General features: G+C 23.8%; 1 protein-coding gene across 1 annotated transcript in view; it reads left to right on the top strand.

Moving 5' to 3' along the window:
- Positions 1–21,991, top strand: part of LOC105367639 (probable G-protein coupled receptor CG31760) — a 97,115-nt gene extending 75,124 nt beyond the window's left edge. Inside the window, exons 8-13 of the mRNA XM_011506406.1 lie at positions 15,075–15,289; positions 19,718–19,856; positions 19,934–20,039; positions 20,358–20,525; positions 21,329–21,528; positions 21,616–21,991. Coding sequence (XP_011504708.1) covers positions 15,075–15,289; positions 19,718–19,856; positions 19,934–20,039; positions 20,358–20,525; positions 21,329–21,528; positions 21,616–21,979 — 1,192 coding nt within the window. The 3' untranslated portion in view covers positions 21,980–21,991. The remainder of the gene's footprint in view (positions 1–15,074; positions 15,290–19,717; positions 19,857–19,933; positions 20,040–20,357; positions 20,526–21,328; positions 21,529–21,615) is intronic.
- Positions 21,992–23,143: the final 1,152 nt, after the last annotated feature.

The following is a 23,143-nucleotide window of genomic DNA, read 5'->3' as shown; positions in this document are numbered from 1 at the left end:
ATTGAAGGCGCTGCTGCCAAAGATTACACTTTTTACGGCGTTGTCATTGTCTAAGTCTAATATCCTAGGAAGTGGGAAAAGAGGCGTACATGCTCAATCATGCCGCCGAAAAGCGGCGCGCTCTGATTGGCATCAAACAAAGGAAAGGGATTTCAAGTTGACAACGGATTCAGTGAACTATTTATGAAGAAAAAGCAATATTTTAACACTCGCGCTCACCACTCACGCTCAACACTCGCGCTAACCACTCAGGCTAACCACTCAGGCTAACCACTTAGGCGAAAGATCGCAACGAAAGAAATAATATCGTAACAGCTGAGTCCGAATAAAGTTTAGTCAGTAATCTTCGTAATAAAAAGGAGCGATTCCGCCAAATCACACGGTATCTTCAGTAGCCAGTCCGAGCCAAGGAGATCTTCGCCCGCGCGACGCTAGAATCCTGCGTCGTCCCCTTCAGTTCCATAGTGTGTTGAGCCTAACTTTTTATAGAAGCCGCTTGTACCCAAGCGCATGAAGCAGTATCAGATTCACCACGTGGCACTACACCAAGAAGTGGTAAGAGCCTTACAACCTCTCCCTTTACTCAGGGTAACCTAACATCAATGGCACTATGTCACGAGGATCAGGAACCTTGCAACCTACTTCTTCCAATGAATTGCGCACTTACGCCATCATTCAATCACCAATGATCAACAAAAGTTCATCTACAACTTCATCAACAATAATAATCCCTGTTTTTGAATAATAGACGGAATAAACAGTAATAAAAAACAGATATGTTAAATATTGAATCAATGCAGTAACCCTTTCATTTGCCCACGCATTTTCCCCACATAACATCTAGTGGTCCTTTAGTTAATTCTAAACACAAATACATTTGTTATTTTTATTTTAATAACATTTTAATCAGAATTGGAAATCGAACTTAACGATATTTATAAATTTATATAAATATATTAGCCGATATGGATTGTTATTTAGTAATAATAAACATATGTATTCGTCATTTAAAAAAATATTTCGAAAAAACATAATGATACTTTATTTTAGAAAAAGTAATTTCCTCCGATTTGCCCTTTTAACATTGTTGGAATGAGCTTTTCTTTTATATGAATTATACTTTACTTTTATTTAAAAGTTTTGTAATATTAAAGATGGCATTTGTTACTTTCTTTCAATTATTATAATATAAATGAAAACGATGTTTCTTACAATAATAAATATTTCAGTTTTAAATTCTAGATGAAATAGAATTTTTTATATGAATTATGTATCGATATTAAATTTTAATATCACAAAAAAATAAAAGAAATATAATACTCTATTAATTATTTTTTAATTTTACTAGAAATGCATAACATTATAACGATATTTGTTTTTATAATATGTTTATTATAAAATGTTCGTCCTGTCAAATTTTGTTTTTGATTATAGTTAAATTACGAGTTTCCATATCGCTTTAATGAATATAATCCTGTCACGAAAAAAAAAAAATTTGTATTAAAACTTAATTAACCTCAATATTATAATAAACTCTTATTGAATTTTTTTTTTTTTTATTAAAAACGATTTAATTCTATTTACAATAATCATTTTTATTTAAATAGAATTTTTTAACGATATATCTTTAATATTGTATAAGGTAATTATATGATTTTCGCATATTACAAAACTCTAAAAAAATTGGTACGATTTTATCAGGGAACCAGTCTATTTTCTTAGCAAACGTGCGTCCTTATTTCTTATGAACATATATATATATATATATATATATATATATATATATTTATATATATATGCCTCCGTAATTACCAGTAACAAAATGACGATAGTCTTGAGTAAAAATTATCTCGGGAACTTGTTTCGTACTTTTCGTTGTAATTATCACCTATTTCAAAGTGAAATAAATTTGTAAAAGTTTCTTTGTGACAGAGAAATTGGCATTGGTATCTTTTAGTTAAATAATGATTTTAATAATTTTATCTTTTATTAAAATAATTACTGTTTTAGAAATGAGTACGTAATTTCGAATGTCATACGCAGAAATACAATGAAAAGCCCAAGTATTACTTTTATACTTTTTTACAATGTTTCCAAACTTTTATTTTCTCCGGATTATTAACGTGGTTATAATAAAAAATTAAAATATTAACAAATAGGTATTTAAAAATAAACAAAATTAATCTTTAAACATTATTTATGAAACATAAATAGGAAATAAAACAGCACTTAAACAATATATATATATATATATATATATATATATATATATATACATATATATATATATAATTATTCATTTTTTATTATGTGTGAAAATGAAGTTTTTCGTGTATTATTTAAAAGAACGGACATAAATAAGAAAATTCTTCAGTTGTGAGGCAATCAATACCATTAGTAGTTTTTATATTTTCAATAAACGTTTATTAGCTTGAATCTATATTATAATAAAATTTTAAGATAATATTCGTTTGTTACAAACTTTTAACATATGTAAAAATTTCAAATTTTGTAGTCGATTAAAAATATAACAACATACGAACTCAATATGAATTTGCATACTTAAATTGAATAAAATGTTAGCTATAATTAACAGAAAATAATAATGTAGCCTTTATTTTCTATAATTAGTAGATTATAGCTTGTTAAAATGTTTAAATGTTTAGAATTAAATTCTTGTAACATGATTACAAGAAATAATGAATAAAAATAACTTTATTAAAAAAATGTAGGAAATTAATTTAAATAATTAATTTTAAATCCTATGTAATCAATAAATTTTGTATTTTTATGATATTTTGAATTTATAGAAGTTAAAATCAAAGAAAGAATCAATAAAAAAAGTATCAAAATTGTTCTAAAAAGGACATTCTAAAATTTAATCTGAAAAGGATAGCAAATATAGATATATCTTTTTAACTTATTTTTATTACTGTTATTCATTTATATAAAAAAAAATGCAAATGTTACATATATTTTGGTAAAGTTAATGATTGTAAGAAATTGGAATATATTTATTATTTAAAATTTATTTAGAATGAAAAAATTGTGGTATTAATTTATTTTGTATTTGCCTCTTTTCTATTAGTCAAGTTACATTATATATAAGTTATAGTAGATATTAATGATTGTCTATGCGTATATAAAATTTAGAACAATTAAAAATATTGAAACTTCTACCCAAATGTTTCATTAAAAATGAAAAGTATGTATCGCTTAAAAAATTTATTAAATTATGATTTTGTAATTAATTTTTAAAAAATTGAAACTTTCATTATCCAATAGGGATATATATATATATATATATAACATGTATTTAAGTTGTTCTAAGTTCACGAGAGACTTAGTTTATAAATTATGATGTAGAAATAAAATTTTGAGAAAAATACGCTGAATTTTTTGTTTATTGTACAAAAGGAATATAAACCTACTACTTTTCATTCTGTATTACAAAATCAATGATTTTAAGAATTTCAATATATATTCAATATAGACGGTATTACATGGTAAGAGTTTTGCTTTTAAAAAATGCAATAAAAAATCGATTTATGACTTCTTAATATCAATAAACAGTTCAAATATTTCAGTAAGTTAAAGTGGATATTTGCTGTGAGACTATCTATTATATATATATATATATATATATATATATATATCTTATTTAATACTTTTCTTGCATAAAAACATTCTTTACATATAGGCAATTTATGATTAGACACAATTAATTTTGTTATTATATACTCATAAAATGATTACATTGCAAACAGTTGTTTTTATTCTTATAAAATAAACTATCGGTCTTTAATTATAAGTGAATCGATCGAATATTCTCTACTGAAATCCAACTAATTAATTTATATTATTAATAAGAAAAGTTTATATTTTTTTATTAAAGTAGTTATAATTCATTTGAATAGATTTTATAATACTTCCTAAATAAATTGAGAATGCTTGCTTTATAAGTGTTTAATTAATATATATTTATAGGAAGCAGTAATAATGCCATAATTAAAACAATTAAGCTATTATTTTTTTTTATATATTTTTGATACTTCAACTCTAAACTTATAATCCCATCAGTTATGATTCTAAGAGATTTAATTCTTTATAGAATTTATTTTAATTTATTTTAACTTAAAATTACATAGCTTTCCTTTGAGGATGATTAATATCAATTTTTCATGAGCAATTTCCGAAAATACCACTAATAAAAATTTTTAAAATTAGATTTAATTTATTTAATCTTAATTTATATTTTAATACGATAATTAGATTATTAGGATTAATCAAAATAAATTATATTCCATATTTAAATAATATAAATTAAAATAATAATGTAATTTAGGAAATATTGTTTAATAATTTACATACATCAACATAATTTATCGCATATAATATAATAAAGTAATGTTTTATAGTATAAAATGTGATTTGATTAACAATTACATATTATTTTATTTCGCAAAATCAATATATCCAATAACATCATGAATATTTTTATTTTTTCCTATAAAAGATTTCCTATATCTTCTCTCAATGAATTTTATTCGATGTAGATATCTAATAAACCATATAAAATATAATGATAAGTAATGTATTCTTCAAACCTTTAAAAGCAAAATATTTCACAAACTATACAAATCATATTTTAATATTCACGGGGAAGTTCTGTAATAAATAATGCTGTTTTAGTTTTAAAATAATCATCGGTAATTAAATAAAATAAATTTAAAAAAAGGATGAATAAGTTAATGAAAACTAAATTACTCAAAAAGCAGTAGATTTATGATAGAAAATAAGATTAATGATTAAAAATAGATAATATTTTTTTTCATTTAATATGATAATTTTACTACATTATTTAGAAATACACGTGGAAGCTGAAATATAGTTCACGATCAATATCGACAGCAATTGACACTTAAAATGATTGACACATAGTAATTCATTTTATCTCCCTTTTAAACGGATACTGGACAATTAATAAACTCTATCGATAATTGTATTATAACTATTGAATAGTATTAGTCTGTGTAATATGAAATATTTTTCTGTTACAGAAAGTATCAAAGTAAATTTAAAATAAAAAAAAAAACTTAGTTGAATAATTTATATACATGCTGCCTTTTATTCTTATATTAATAATCTTTTTTAACAAAAAAATTGACAACATATATGAAAAGATCGGTTGAATAAAGTAGCATTCTTATTTATTTATATAAGAAAATTTATTAATAAATTTAATGAAATTAATAAACTGAAATATCAATAACATTCTTTTGCACGTTTTACTATTAATGACAAGTTAGTCTAATGCTCATTTTCATATTTTAAGCTATAAACATAAAATCTGTATAAATCCAAATACTCTTGTATTAAATGAGAGAATAGATTCAGAATCAAACTGCAAACTTATAGTTCTATAATAGAATTGAATAGCCGTATATCAACGTTCTGCTGTACAGGTTTTGATATAGTGATGATTCCTCGATTGAGTGAGTACTTTTCTTCGGCAGTTCTGTCTTTGTCGCGTATTCTATTGGATGCTAGTAGAATTTACTTTGTTTTAGCTCCAAATTCTATGCTTTTGTTTCACAAACCTCGGTAAATTTTTTTGTCTCTTTTTAGCCATAATATTTATTTTTAAGAAATTACTTTGTCAACTTTCTTTTAACTAATTTTTTACATTCTAATATCTTAATATAAATTATAATGCATAATCATAATAATGCATTTTTTTTTCTAACAAATTATTTATCATAATTCGTTCTCATTAATAAACTCATAATTTATTTAATATTTTTGTATATTCTCAGAAAAATTATGTAAACACTTTACAGTACAAATAATATGCATTCTTCCTTATATTATTTTATGTGATAAATTGGTATTTTTATTAAACTTCATATTAATACGAAGCAATGCATATATATATATATATATATATATTTGATGAGTCATATCCTAGAATTAATTAAAAAAAGTTTACTGAATATTAAAGCTCAGCCTTCATAATATTAAATTATAAACATTCTCTTTCATTGTATAACAGATAATAATTTAAAAAATATTAATAATAAAATGAACCATTTAATGGAATTTGTAAAATTTTGAATAAATTGCAATTTATATCTTTTAAATATGTAAATATAAGTTCAATTTTATAATAGTAAATATCTTTTAATTTAAAATCAAAACAAACAAAAGAATGAAAAAAATTTACAAATTAAAAAACTAAAGTATATTACATATAGAAACAACGATACACGCGTACAATATATTTTACTATTATTGCAAAATATATAAAAAGGTTTTGTTCTTGAAAAATCGTTTATTATTTTATTTCTTTATTTACCAATATCTATTTGTACCTTGTTTTTCTTTATTATACATAAATATGTTTTTGTTATATATTCGTATATATATATATATATATATATATATATAGTACTTATTTTATTTTTATATATTTACTTTTATATATTTATTCATTAGGTAAATAGAATTATTATTAGGATTTTTTTAATTTCTTTGAAATCAATAGAGTTTATATATTAGCAAAGATTAATTCTTAAATATGTATTGTGCACGATTTCATATGGAATTCAATTTTTAAATTTCATATTATCATCGTACAGTTTTTCAGCTGAAACGATTTTTTATCTATACTCCAATAAATTTAAAATACATTCATAATTGAATACAATAATTGAAGCATATGATGAAGTAATAACTTGAATTCATATGTTTCAAAAGTACATAGAAAGTTTTTTATTTCATTCTCAAAGACAGATTTTCAAATACACCTTTTCGATTTATTAAATACATCAAACATTTTATCATTGTTGTTAAAAAGTTCTCCTTGGGTAGTCTTGTGCTTATAGGCCTTTAATGACTCATAAATCAATATACCTAAGAGCTATAATTTGTATGATCTATAGGGAGGAAAAATTGCCATTATAATATCGGTAGCTTAAACTTTTTTTAACAGTTTCTGGAAGAGGTGATTCATGATTATCGTTGTTCAAAGAATCTTTTCACATAAAAAGTCTTTGCAAAGCCAATAAAAGTATTTAAATATTCACAAAAGTTTTCTCGTTCGATCAGTGTAAAACATTGATAGTCTTGTTACATTCTCTAGATTCATTAAATAACATACTAATTTAAATTACACAAAAGAAAATCAGAGACAATAACTTTCTGATATATATAATAAAATTATCATTATCATTATATCGATTCTTTAAAGTAGTGCCAAGCTATTTCGTTTTTTTGTATTAGCAAAACTTTATTTGGAATTGTTTAATAATATTGGATTATTTTGTTTATAAAGAAAAATTCACTATGTGTAATTCTTGATAATACTAAAACTAAACATTAACAATGAAATTAACTTAAATTAACATTACAACAATTATATTATTCAATATTTTTTAGAATATTTTGAAAACATTACATATGAATTAGTCCATAACTACTTTACCTTTAATAGATTTTTAATTTTTATTTTTATTACATTTATTATTTTTCATTCTTTACATTATTTTTTTCTTAATGTTATATTCAAATATAATTAGTTAAATTTTAATTTTACAATTTTTATAAATTAGATAAAAGCAATAAAAATAAAAATAAAAATAAAAATAAGCAGATTAAAAGTTAAATTTTACATGATTTTTGTAAGTGACTCATAAGTAATATTCTCTAAGTAATATAAAAACTAAGATGTTTCTAAATATCACTTTAATATGTTGTTTTTTGTTTAATTTAAAATCTTGATATTGTTTTGTTTGCCTTTACGAGCACATAAGTAAAGTAGATTATTAATTATTTGATATGTGAATGTTGTAATAAATATTTTATAATTATATAATTTGTTATAAATATTTTGTAATAAATACTTTATATAATGTAAATAATTATTTAGAAACATATATATTATTATTTATAAACTGATTTAAAATTTATTATGCTAAAACAACTTATTGTATCCACAACTTCAATGTTTAATGTAAAGATGCGTATAATAGTATGTATACAGATGTAGTATATGAATATTAAATTTTTTAAATATGTTGAATTTTTCAAATTATAACAATTGTATCTATCAAAGTATGGATCTTTTTTTTATTGTGTGTTGATATATTTTAATAATTTGAGTTCTCTATCACAAACTACATTGCAACATAATAGAAAATGTATACAACAGACAAAAATCGTATATTAGAAATAGAATCATTGAACATATATTTTACAACTTTACTAAATGATCATATTACTAAAATATGGAAACGCCAACAAGGACAACTATATACTAATTACATATTTTTTTCTTATAGAAATAACTGCATTGTTATATAAATTTTTAATGTATCTAACGAATATTTGTAAATATATTCTATTGTAACATATATATATATATATTCTATTGTAGAGACTATTTCGTACCCTCAACGAAAAATCTTATGAAATCCTAAAAAGCTTGTATATATAATATATACATAAATTAAATTTTTAATTTTTATTTTAATTAATCAATTGATAAATACTGAACATAATGTATCGAACGAGTATTTTATATATCTCACTTTATTCAAAAATATTTATATTTTCAAATTTTAAAAACGTTTGTACTAATTTATTTTTAATGTAAAAGTATTGTTAAAAAATAATTTAATAAGAATAATTGAAAATATATATATTGAAGGGAAATATAAGTACTAAATAATTATGTTTACTGGAATGAACGATAATCTATTCTTTTCCTGTACTATAAGTATCAATACTCCTTATCTAAAAAATCTGTCATGATAAGTCTATTATTGAAGACAAATTTAGATTCAGTTTGAAAAATTACATAAAAATGATCTTTGAATTTCAAGTAGCAAAAAAAGTAAATCTGTATGATTTATCGATAGTTTATAAAAACATTTCTTAGATCTTTAGTAAATGAAAAAATTATATTTATGTAATTTTTTATCAATAATTGAAAAAATAATAATATTAGCATAAATAACTATTTAAACGACTTTTCAATGAATACATTAAATCAAATTAAAAAATTTAACATTAACGTAATGGGTAAGATTTATGTTTATTAATTTTCCCGCAAATTGTAAGGAAAAATAAGATTTATAAGCATCTTTTGTTATATAACAATCGAAGCAAGTGGTCTTATCTATTATTCGAATGAAAAGGTAGACGAAAATTGAATATTTTTACATTGAAAATCTACATCTCTTTCTATAGAATTCTTCGTTCAATATTAACACGAACAAACACATGAGCATGCATACACTGCGCACGCTTACATCTACAGCTTGAAAGCAGTTTTTCGTGACAAAGCTTCATACAATGAATGACGTAGTATACTGTTGTATAAAAATATAAAATGTTTAAAATAATATAATTGATGATCATCGTAATGATGATGATGATGATGATGATGATGATAATGATGATGATAATGATTATACAAGAATTTTTGTGGCAGTTGGATACATGTAAAAAATACTGCATATTTATTAATATAAATTATAACAGTAAAGCAACAAATGGTTAAAAAAAAGTATGATAGAACTCGTACATAGTTACCAAAACTATGAAAATATCAAAAATGATGGTTGATTTACTTTTTATTGCAACAGTTACAAAAGTTAACGTTATTCCGAATAAGTACTGTAATAAAAAGTAAACCACCCGTCGTTCTTGAGATTTTCATAGTTCTCGTAAATCTATGTGACCTATTTTATTTTTATAGCATGGTTTGCTCACGTTTCATTGTATATTTTATATCAATATGGACAAAAATTCCTAAATATTATAAAACTTTCGCGGGTGTGGTTTCTTTTAATTTCTGAATTATTAGATTCAAAATCCGCTGTAACTTTAAAACAGAATAATATGTGTATTGATTATTATCACTGCGTTAATTTATGTACAATTTTTTTGCAATGATAGCATCGCTATCATTTCTCCCGAATTTCATCCTGAATGAGAAGCTATTTCCTATTATAAATATGTTATTTCAGGTATGTCAAAATACCATAAATAGACGGTAGCATGATTATGTAGAGATTTCGAGAGGCTTGGGATCGTCGTACTTGCACTGTTGGATGTTAATGCTCGGTAGTTTGCTGCTTGGCCTGGCTTGTCCTGAATAGCTGCGTAGTTATGACCTAGCTGAGAAGGTCCGATAAAACATAAAATTTTTTACAGTGAATAGTATGTAGGGCGGTACGGGATATTGCCAGACACTTAAATGAAAATGATTGAATTTTCAATCATTAATAGTTCCTGTCATATTTTAAATTTAATACCATAAATTTCAAATATTAACTGGTAATAATCAAACCACTAACATCTTTTATTTTCAGCTTTCTCTTTCAATACAACAGCAACCTTGGGATCAAAGAAAAATTAGAACTTCCATCCCCGCCCCTCTCAGCCACAGCCACTCTCTACCGGGTTTGACTACTTTAAGTAGCTTAAGCACAGCACTGCCTTATGCAATCTTACTTTTTGATAAGTGTCAGTTTCATAAAATACATTAATTTAATACCTTTTTTTCATATTATACTCCCGAAGCATATGAATTATTAATACACCGAAAAGAAAGCATGAAAGAGTGAATATAAAAATCTAATTTAGTAAATGAGATTTTTTTATGAAAATTTATGAAAAAAATCATGTTTGAATTTAAATACAATCATATATTATATCAACATGAAAATAATATTAAAATTAAAGGTATAAAAAGGTATTAAAAAAAGGAAAATTTAAATAAAACATAATTTTGTAAAAATTATATCATTAGCCCTCTGAATGCCAATAGTCGTAGAAAATTCAAATAATATTTTAATTTTAATATTAATTCAAATAATAATAAAATATTTCATATAAATTAAAAAAATAAAATAAACTAAATTTGTGTGATTATTATTATTATTATTATTATTATTATTATTATTATTATTATTATTATTATTTTATTATCGATAATCGAAAATTTTAACACCTCTACGTTACAAAGAAGGTCACTTTTTTATTCTTATGTTTATTTAATTCAGAATATTTGCTTAAGCTCGACTTCTTTTAAATTTTGTTTAATACTCTCTTCCTGTTTTCGTTTGGCTCTACTTCAAAGTTTCTTGATTTCCTGTTTCCCAATTGGAGCCAATATTCGACTCTTTTACTTTCGCATTTAATCTATATACTCTACCCATCTTAATTTGAATAATTTAATTATTTTGAAAATATTCGGAAATATCGAATTTCTCTATCTTATGATTATACGATTTGAGATATTTTCTACATTTATGTCATTTCAATTTTGCCAAGATAACTTTTTAAGGCTTTTACTTCTGAATGTTTTAAATCTACTTTCTTTTCATCGTATATAACAAAAGCCCATGTTCCGAAGACTACCGATAATATTAATGGTCACAAATTTTAACATTAAAAATGGCATAAGAATAATGCGCATAATTTATAGACAAAGTTGTTCATCTACCTTAAACACATCACTTGTCGTCACTACATGTTAGTTCACGCGAATGCGCCAATAGTATAGCAAAGTGCCGAGGAATAAGCACAAGCAAAAATTTAAGCGCACCGATTCTATAAAGAGAAAATACGAACGGGCGGATTTCCTGTGAAGATACTGCCAGAAGATCGGTTCACTTAAATCGTTCGAAAAGGACGTTAAAGAAAAATATGAGGTAAATTCAGATGTAGGATAACATCGAAAAAATCAGTAAAATCATATGATAAATGTAGATAATCGATGAACAATGGATGTGCAGCAACGCTACTGACTTTCTAATAAAATTTAAATGCTTTTGGTTATACGAAAATGTTGCGACGAGAGAAACGACTTCCACGCGAGAGGATTTGAAAATATCCAGAAGTCGAGTGGAAACGCACAGGAATAAAGCAAGCTCAAGTGCATGAGCCGCGTTGCGTAATCATCCCATGTACGCCAGGCTTTAAGATTAAACGCGAAAATGAGTTTATAGGGAGCCCGAAGTTTCCTCTTCTGTTCCTTTAATCTCTTGTAATGAGTTGATTCGATCAGCATCCCGGGGTTATTAGAGGCCATAACAGCTGCGCCGTGTCGAGCGGTGCCTTTTGTTGCAGAAAACGTCGCCGAGAAGACACGTAGCCAATACCCGAGAAAGATATAAGAGCCCGAGATAAATAATGGATAGCTAAGTTCGTTGTCCGGATTTCAAGGGAGAGGGAGAGAAAAGTCAACCAACGGCTAGGGGTTGCGCAGTCCTTGCGCAGCATCAGCCGCATCACAACAGCATCGCTATGGCCAGGAGGCGTAAGCGCTCCCGGTCTTGCACCACAATGAGAAGCTCCGCCGGGATTCGAATTGCTCGCAATAAAATTCAAGGACTCTGTTGCGGAGCAAATGCCTGGGGATAGTTTTAGTGGCTTGTTCTTTAATTATCATCTTCAAATTACTCGTCAAAATTGGCTATTTAGTTTTACATACGCTTTTTCTCCTTTCCTTTTAAGTATTATATGTCATTTGTATATGAGATATGGTTAGAGGACGATTACAACTGACAAATAAATTAAAACAATTTGACATTGGAAAAAAGGTAAATAACGTAGAATGACTATTCTGTCTGTGTGCTAAACCTATGTGCCCCGAGGGATAGTCGATATCGGAATTTCCAACTATTAAACTGCTAGTTCCTCTAACGCAGCAACTTTCTTCTTTTTTTCATTACAGACTAAGTGCAATCTGTTCCTTAAAGGTAAAATTGTAACGAAACAGTTTTCAAGTTCTTATTTCTTATATAACTAAAAAGTATTAGACATTTTCATATCAATTTATTATTATTCCCTGTATCTATCTTTTTTAATATTGTAATACCATGGCTAAGTGTTATGAGAAGAAATTAATTATTTGTAACCATCAGGATCGTATTTAAAAATAAATAAATTTTGTAAGAAATACTTAATAAATTTAATGATAAATTAATAATGAATTTTATAAACAATAATGCAACTTATAAAAAGTAGGCTTCATATAAAATATATCCAACTTAATTGTTCGTTGTATCTTAAATACTTATATTTTTAATCGTTACTTTAGTAAAACATAAATATTCGGTATAATGATTTAATAGTGAGCTCATGCATACTACTGTAAGAAATCTTATTATATTCGATTTTAAATTAGTATTAATCTCAAGAATTCAAGCTAAAAAATATCACTTTAAATTAAAATTATTTTCGTCTTGTTTGCAAGTAATAGTGAAAAAAACAAAACAGTTATATTTTCTCAGATATAAAATTTTCAAGAAGACAAGACAAATTATACTGATATATTCTTGAGATATTTTATGTGCTCGAATTAATAATACTGTAAGTTTATGCAAAAACTTTTCGAATTTTAAATAAATATAAATAGCATATAAAACTAACACATTTTTATTAAAATTAGAAATATTGTTAATATATAAAACTTTATGAAGTCTACATATTTTTATATATTTCATTATATTTATAATTTTAGTTATAATGGAAAAATGTTAAATATTCATTTCCGACAATATTTCTATGGGCAATTAATTAAAACAAATATTAAATCATTACATTACAATTTAATTTTAAAGATAATTAAGAAAATATGTTATGCTGAATAAGGAGCGAGTTTTTAAATAAATTGATTTAAATTGAAATTCTTAGGTTCAATCTAATTACGTTATTTAAGCAGTTGTAAAATTGTTGTTAAAATACTAAAAAAAAATAGGATAGCGCTCGCTGACTCTTTGAATTGAAAACAAAATTTTCAAATCTGTTTTTACAGATTTGAATAACAGATCATACAGTATTGTTTTTTCGTTTTTACAATATAAGTCAATCTTAAATCGACTTGAACAAATTTAAAAATGTATGAAATATATTTTACTATTCGGGGAAACTTTGAAAAACCTATAAAGATTGTTATTTTCTTTATAAAAAAGTATCGGAAATTCTGAATTTTAAAAAACAACACTACCGAAATTTCATTTTTAATAAGTATATCATCATTGTTCAAGTACAAATTTTATAGTTTTCAATTTTTCTTTTTTCTTTTAAATTTCGATATATAAATTTGCACATTTATAGAAGGATGCGCATTTACAAACAATTTATATTTAAATTTATAAATTTTCAAAAGTTTCGAAATAAAAAAAAATATAATATAATTTGTTTTAAAATTTGATGTATATAATAATAAAAGATAACAAAGAAAATATCACGTACAAATTTTATTTATTTTTATAATTGATTCAAACATTGTTTTTTTATAAAAATAACTGGTTAAACATATTAAGTAATATCTTTTTAGTTAACTAAAGATTCACGCATAGTACGTGATAATAATGTGTTTTCTTTTTTATAAAATTAACTTAGATCTAAAAATAGTGCTTCTTCTAGGTTCATTAAAAAGCATTATAATGAATTTTTATTGAAATCTATTTAATTGAAATAATAGCGATTACAATATTACTGATTTACTACTCTCATAATTACAACTTTTGTATAGGTTTTTTAATCCCGACTTTATAAAATAAATTTAAAACTATTACACGAAAAAAATAAAATGACCAAATAAAAAGGCAAAATAAATTACATATTCATTTTTATAATTCTCCTTGATAATATCTCCTCTCGAATAAAATGATTTAAGTCATAAATTGAATTTTATTAAAAAAACAAATAACTTGATATAAAATATTTAATATCTTTTATTTACGATTTATTTTTGATTTTATATTTATCAATATTAATAAATACTTGAATTTTATATTTAATAATATACAATGAGTGTAAATACGTATGTAAAATACATACACATAAATAACATAATTTAAAATTTTAGTATACTTGATTTAAAGTATGCAAATATATTGTTTTAAATATCTCATATTAATATAATACAGTTTTTAAGCCGTTCAATTGAATACTTTTTGTGAATTAATTCTGCATTGAGAAGAAATATTCTATTCTAAAATTCATCTTTACCCAAAGAATATTTTAAAATATTTGCGTTTACACGTTTGTTCCAGGATATCCGTGATATTTCGAGTACGTTCAGCTAAGGCCGTTAAGATAACGGATATGAATCTTCTAAAACGGCTTGGAATAATTGTAACAATATTTAGTGTGTTTTTGGGAATTCGCACACTGGTAGCACCACCGGTCGTTATTGTCGCTCGTACAGCTGATGACCTGAAGGCCTACTTATGTCGGACAGATTGGTGGGACCATAGTTTTACAACACGTGAGCTATATATTTATTGTTCTTTATACAATGTCCTATAAAAAAAAAGACTAAAAACATAATACCATACATTAATTTAATACTTAGTCTTGACTTAATTAATAAAGTTCACTTAAATAAAGTTTACTAAAATTTTATTTATCATTAAAGTATTATGCAATATTACTTCATATCTATTGGAAAAAATATAATTTATTTTTCATATTTCATAAAATGTATAAGAACCTATTAATAAACTTTTTAATATTTTATAATTTATCAGAATCTTACAAAATTTTTGATCTATTTTCATACATTTGTTTTGTGTAATAATTATTATTTTTTTATTAATATTTCTTTTCTTAGTATTAATTAAATCAGACATATATATTTTATATTTAATTGTTTTGTGATAATATAAAACCATTCGTCTTCAAAATAAAATTATTTTTAACATCAGCCCACTTTATTCTATTCATAATTACAATTCTCCTGTTGACTATATTTAAGTATAATTTATAATATTTTCACCCAGTTCAGCATACACACACTTACACCTACAAACAAATAAACATACACACATAAATATTTATATTTAATTATACACATATATTCTTGATTAAATTTTGTTAGATTATTTACAGTAATCGATTTACGTTTGTCGCAGTTTCGTTGACTGTGACCCACTTACTGAATATAACAAGAATGTGTCAGTTGCGCGATATTAACTTACAGATAATCAAAATCCACTCTCATTATTATTTTATAATTGGTGGATTCTTATTACTTTCGGAACTTGATGCAACCGTAATTTTCTACTTAAATTCTGGAATTATTATATATGAGTTATTATAGGTTCTATAACTGTAAAAAAATAAAATATTTTATATATAATCTTGTGATTTAAACTCAGATTCACCTAATTTTAGTTTTATAATAATTTGTAAAAGTATTAGTAATTAAAAAAAAAAAATTAAATAAAATTTAAATATACCTAATAATTATGTTTTAAACCATATGTTAAATTTAACAATAAATTAAAAACTAAACATTAAAGTTAATTATATATTAAACAATGAATTGCTCACATTTTTTCTATGAGTGGTAAATTCTAAATAATTATTTATCATATTTCTTATTTGAATTCACAAATTAAAATATGAATTAGTATCAGTATAGTAAAATATGTTATTTTTAAATCGTTTTATTGATTTTTGATAGCTTAATTCAATCATATTTATGTATACGAATATTTGGAATTTCAGTTCAAACTTTATTATAAATATGCCGATAAAATTGAGTGAGAAGAATAAGGATTTTTCCATTTATCAATATCAATTAATGAAAGAAAATTGTATTTTACACAATAAACATTAATTTTTATACATAAATATAAACATTCGTAATTAAAATTTTTGTAAATATATGTTTTTTAAGAAATGCAGCAATTCCCTTGTCAATAATCTCAAATGAGACTTTTTTTTATTATGTTTAATATTCGCAAAGCATACTCGCTATGCATTGCTTTATTGAATTGCCTTTAATCGGATGATGCCATCCATCTTTCTGTGATCTTATTTAAATTTCTTGTTTATAATTTCAGCAGCTTTCGGCATAATCATCAGCGACGATATTATTGCGTCCAATTTTTCAGAGTGATATGTGTGAGTGCCTACGTTCATGCGAGGGAGATAAATAGTGTAACAATGGAAGCACGAAGAGAAGAAAAGGGGAGAAAATTGATATAGCAAATGGAATCGATTAATTACATTCATAGATGGCTAAATAACATTTTATAATTATTGCATCAATTATAAGAAATCGAATATTCCAGTTTTAAGTACATATTCCATTATCAAATTTTCGTACTATAATGACAATAAGCTTACTACTTATATCGGAGGGAAATTATGAAAACAGCCATATAAATTATTTGTGCTGTTTTTTTTGAAATATGTAAAATCTATCAACTCTTCCGAAAATTTAAACACATATAGAAGTTATTTCTTTCTTAACATGTATTTATTAATAAAACAATTGTTAATTCTGAATGTCGATTTGTTTAATATATCTTTAAATTGATAATACGTGAATTGCAATGTCATTCTTATTTCAAACCTTTTGAGATCATTAAAATTGTTTGTGTTACTAGAAATAGTTTAACAAATACATTACGAAATAAGATGTATCAAATGGAATCGTTCAATATTTTCAATAATACTGAATATCTAATGAAATAGAAATAATATTAAAAGATACTTAATTTTGTCACTTTAATTATTTATAATTTAATTTTTAAATGTCAATCAAGAATATTCCATTTTTATATACAAAAAAAATACTTCGTGATATAAATTATAACTTTTAATTATAATTTTTAATTTTTATTGACGAAATTATAAAAGGAATATATAAATTAACAGTAAAATCAACATTATATTGAATATTTATAATAATCAACAATGATGAATCGGTTTAGTACATATTGTTCATATTTATAAACAGTTTGTTCCAATCCATTCTGTATTTTATCTCTGTAGCTAAATTATTTTTATTTTCTTAAATTTAATCGAATTAAAAACAAAGCTATTTCTTTTATTCTATAAGAACAAAAATTAATATAAACTCTTCAAAATATAATTTATACAACTTCTACAATTTTTTGCAGTTTATATTATCAATAATATATATATATATATATATAGATCGATTTTAATATAAATGAATAATTTAACATTAACATTATTAATAATTTACGATAAATAATTTGATAATATTAATTTAAAAGTTAATAATATTAGAAACAATAGAGAAATATAAAAAACATTGATTAACATAATGTTTACCCGTGTTACGATAATATGTATGCGATCTGAAAAAAATTAATTTCTTTTTATATTTAAAATTGAAAAATAATAATTATTGAAATATAAATATAGCTGCAGAGATAATTTTAAAGATGGTACGTAACGTTTGTTAAATTATAAAATAACTTTTCCATCGCACAGTTACATGATATAAAAATTTTATATAAAAATAAAATGTCTAAATGCTCATAATCATTGCTTTAACAAATATTTTATTGTTATATTATATGCCTATATTTTATACATAGAGTCGTACTTAAACCATGTTTTCATTTAGTTTTCCATTCGTCTTTTATTGTTTCATTAGTATTCAATAGCGCGTACCGTGGACCACTATCTTTACTTTTATTACAAGTAAAATCTGTAGACCTAATATTACATTAATGTTCTTTAAAACTTTATTTGAGGGGAATGTACTTCTTATATTAAAAATTTTTTGTTTTATGATATATATCTAAAACTACAAATAACTATATTTAAAAGATCAAAATCAATTTTATATTTCTTGAAAAATTTTAAGTTATGCTAATAATATAATTGACTATTTACTTTTGAATAGCATTGTTTTAGAGCTATTTAATTTTTCGTCACGTTTGTATTTCTTAACTAATAAGAGAAAACCGATGAATAATATTAGTTATGACAATAAAAAAGATGTTTTAATTTTGTATACAATAGACAAAAAAAAATTGAAAAATAACATATATAATACATTTTTTATTTTTATTTACATTAGATATAAATATACCGTTATAAATAATTATTTAACTTTTACACAACTTTGTTTATGTACTTCCCTTCAAATTTCACTTGTAAAAGTTTACTCACTGTCTAAGAAATTGAAAATTTAAAAGTTTGTAAACTAGACTGCAGCTCGATGACAGTGTATTTCGATATTGTAAAAAAGAAATTTTTTTATCATTCTAATTTAAAAAGAAATTATTAGCTATTTCTATAATTTTCAGATGGCATGTGTAATTTACTTAGATATGATATTTATAAATCTGGGGTGAATGATCAATATGAATCATGGTTCAATAAATCACTGAAATAGAAGTTCTCATTGAATAAAATGAGGTTATATTGAAAATGACATAAGTTTCGAAATTATTTTACGAAAGTGTAATATTTCAAATATTATAAAAAAAGATATCGATTCCTATAATTACAGAAATTTTTTATTTTTTTTATTTTCAATGAAGATTATAATTCCAAGTGGTAAATTAAATATCATTGATTAAAATTATGTTAGAGTTCAAATAAAATAATAATATTCTTTATTTTTCCTTTTGTTTTGCACATTTATTTTTCCTTTGCCTCGTAGTTACGTTTAACTATAGGTATATACGTAAACAGATTTGTACGGTTTGCAACACTTTCGAGTCGAAACTAATATACTACCTCATCGCACAATGCGTAAAAAACAAAAGTTATTATTAAAAAAAAGGCCAACAGCTATGTTTTTAAAATTTATAATAGATATTTTCAAAGTCGATAAAGCAGATGCGTATGATTATTAAAATAAATAAAAATTACACCATGTGTATAATTTTCATTAATAATTATTAATATCTAATTGCAGTTGAAGTAATGTTTCTTGTTTGGGGTATTAGATTATGTATCGTGGTAAGAAAAGCACCTTCTGAGTTCAATGAAAGTCGATTTATATCTATGGCGATTTATAATGAATTTCTTTTATCTGTCTTCCTAAATGTGTCTATGTAAGTACACATTTTTCAAATATTTTAGTAAGTGTATTTAAAAAAATCAAAGTATATAACTTTTATGATTATTATAGGTTATTTTTACAATCGCCAGCTAATCCAGATTTACTCTATATTATATTTTTTTGTCATACGCAACTGACAGTTACTCTTCTACTTGGATTGATCTTTGGAAGTAAGGTAAGGAGAAAGACTGTTCAAATTTTTCATTTTAATTAGCAATTTAAATTATATTTTAATAAGTTTGAAAAATATAATCGACATCTATTGACTAATAAGATATTGTAAAAGATATTCTAACAAATATATTATATTTATAGTTTGTATAATATATACAGACATTGTTATAGTTGTGTAACTTCATATTAGTTATACATAGAGTAAAATGATAAAAAAAAAAAACTCGGTTATTATTAAAAATTTTTATTTACCTTTTCCTTACATCTATAACATAAAATTTAAAAGCTAATGAATAGTTTTTTCCTTTTTTCATATAAGGTTTACGTTGTATTTCGAGGAGGTGGTAAAGACGATTCCAATACTAAGCTTACTGGTACAACTAGTAAATTTCTAGGGAAAACCTCACGAACTCCCGCTACGAGTAACCAGACCAATTCAATTTCTTTACATCAAGCACATTTAACCGAAGATAGTGATGGAATAACGGTAGTGAATTATTTCAAGTTATTACTTATTTATTTTATTCCACTTCCTATCCCAAAAATGATTTTATAAAATATGCTTTAAAAGCACATAAAATTAAAAAAAATATATTTCGACAAATATTTATACAGTTTATTCATTCGTGAATTTTCTACATGTAAATCATACATATTTATAAAGTGATTGAATTTGTAAGTTAAATATGTAAAAATTGAATTTCGAAGATCGCGAACATTTTTAGATAGCTATTTTAGAAATAATAAAAATAAATATTTTTATACAGCGCCGAGAATAGAAACTATATATTTATTATATCACTAAAATTATTTATAAACATGTATAATACTTTTAATAGTAATTTCTTTATAATATGTAGTAATATATTTATATCTTTATTTATTAAGTACTTAAGTAGTTATAACAAAAATCTATAGACAAATATTGTATGATTGATGTTTCAGTAAAGAGAGACATAAAAATAGAAAAAGAATATTTTCAGAAGAAAATTTCAATAATTTTCAAATTATGAGGAAATTCAAATATGCTATAACGACGGAAGTTATTGATAGCAGAATTTTTTTCGAAAAAATGTTATCACTTCAAAAGGAGTAATATTGTTTTATTTGGCCATAATCTATGCCAAAAATTATAATATTTAGAAAGTGCTTTAAAATTTTATTTAAAATCTGCGATTATAGTTTTTAGCAATATCTATTATTTATTCTATTATGAATTCTAATCCTATTTGAGTATTGATTATTAAAGATTTAAACATTTTTAATGATAAATACATTTTTCATTTTTAGGAAGAGTTTCGCAGATTATATAATCAACTGGAATTACTGAAAGAAAAAAATTTACGCTTCGGCAATCGACAAATGGTTGAAAAAATTACAGCGATGCAAGAAGCTGCTAATCGTGCAGAATCGCACATCACTACAATCCACTCTATATCTTGGTCCTTGCATGGAAATAAACTTAGTAATGAATCATCAGTGCCAACTAGGTTATTTTTTATTATAAATTCGAATTTACACTTTTAAACAATACGTATAACAGTGCCGATTCTAATAAATTAATACTTTTCATTTAGAAGGAAAATAGATGTTTCTAAGAATCTTGAATGTTCGCACATTGAGCGAGAAAACAGCACGATTGGGGTTGCAATTAAAGTAGATAAAATAGAAAAAGAAATAGAGTACAAAATAGAGAATGAAAAAGAAAATGGAAACGTAAAAGATAAGGAAAAAGACAAAAGTAAGGACAAGAATGTACAAAGTGAAGATGAGCAAAGTGAAGTAGCAACAAGTACTAGATCACAAGATGTAGTCGTAACAAAGAATCTCGAAGACCAGACTAAAGATCGAAATAGAAGTAAATCCGGTCATGCTAGAACTCATGCTATTGTTATAAATCTTGACGATAAATCAAGATTTTCGGAGGAGGTCACTGTTTGAAAAGAAAAAAAAAAAAACTATCTCCCATATACTAATGTAAGGTAAAATTAATTAAAAATTTTACGAGTGTTAAATTGATATAAATATCAAACTGAAAATTCATATAAGAGGAAACACCAATTATATATGAACCTCTGCCCAAACAACATCGAAAATCGAAAAACATTATCCGATGAAATGTTGTTCAAGAAATTTTATATTATGAAATTATAAAATAATGAAAAAAAAAACAACTTGTAAATGTTTTTAAGTCGATTGTTTTTATTTTAATTGAAATATTAGATTTTTAATATAACGTATGAAGTTAGTTTAATAAGTCTCAGTCCTTGATACGAAGAAGATTTTACTCGTGTAGCGCCGTTGTTGGAATTTACTCCTTCATCATTATAATATCAGAATGAGTCGAAGAAGGAAGTATATAAATGGCCGGTAATTCAGTTTCCGGCCGAACAGAATTACTAGCCATTATCGTTAAATCCTCAAATGTAATAACATTGTTATGATAATTACACGAAAGACTAAAAACATTTTAATTTTCATAGTTGTTTATATATAAAAAAATTTCAAATATGTTGACAAAATTGATTGAATTAATTGAGAAAATATTTTAATATATGTATGATATATTTACTAAGTCTGAAAATTATGTTAAGTAAAGTAAACTTCAGTTACACTTTTCAGATAATTAAAAAAATATAATAAATATTTACAAGTACTTTTATAGCGTTCTTGAATATTTTTATTACAATATTTCATCAGATTATTTTACTTTTTCATTCGGTAAAAATAACGAATTTATGTATTATGCCTATAATATGATACTTTTTGTAATAAAGCAAATTATACTCGCCTCAACCTATTGAATTTTGTTCAATAACAATAATCATTACAATATTCCTATTTCGATGTTATTTAGGTGAAATTTTATTACATATAAAGATATATGTTAAGCGTTATGTACGAAAAGCCATTGTTATTCCTTTAAAAAAAAAAAAAAAAAAAATTATTTAACATTCACGACAAGAAAATAATATTGCTTTAAATAATCGAGTATCGTTAAAGGGTTGTGGAATTTTAGAGCTTTAAATAACTATATATATGCACTTATACTTATTTTCATTTATTTGATTATTAATTTATGCCCATGGTAATTACATGCATTAT

Source organism: Ceratosolen solmsi, unplaced genomic scaffold (assembly GCF_000503995.2).
Source record: "Ceratosolen solmsi marchali unplaced genomic scaffold, CerSol_1.0 scaffold7, whole genome shotgun sequence".
NCBI classification, from domain to species: domain Eukaryota; kingdom Metazoa; phylum Arthropoda; class Insecta; order Hymenoptera; family Agaonidae; genus Ceratosolen; species Ceratosolen solmsi.
This window is presented reverse-complemented; position numbering and strand designations above follow the sequence as displayed.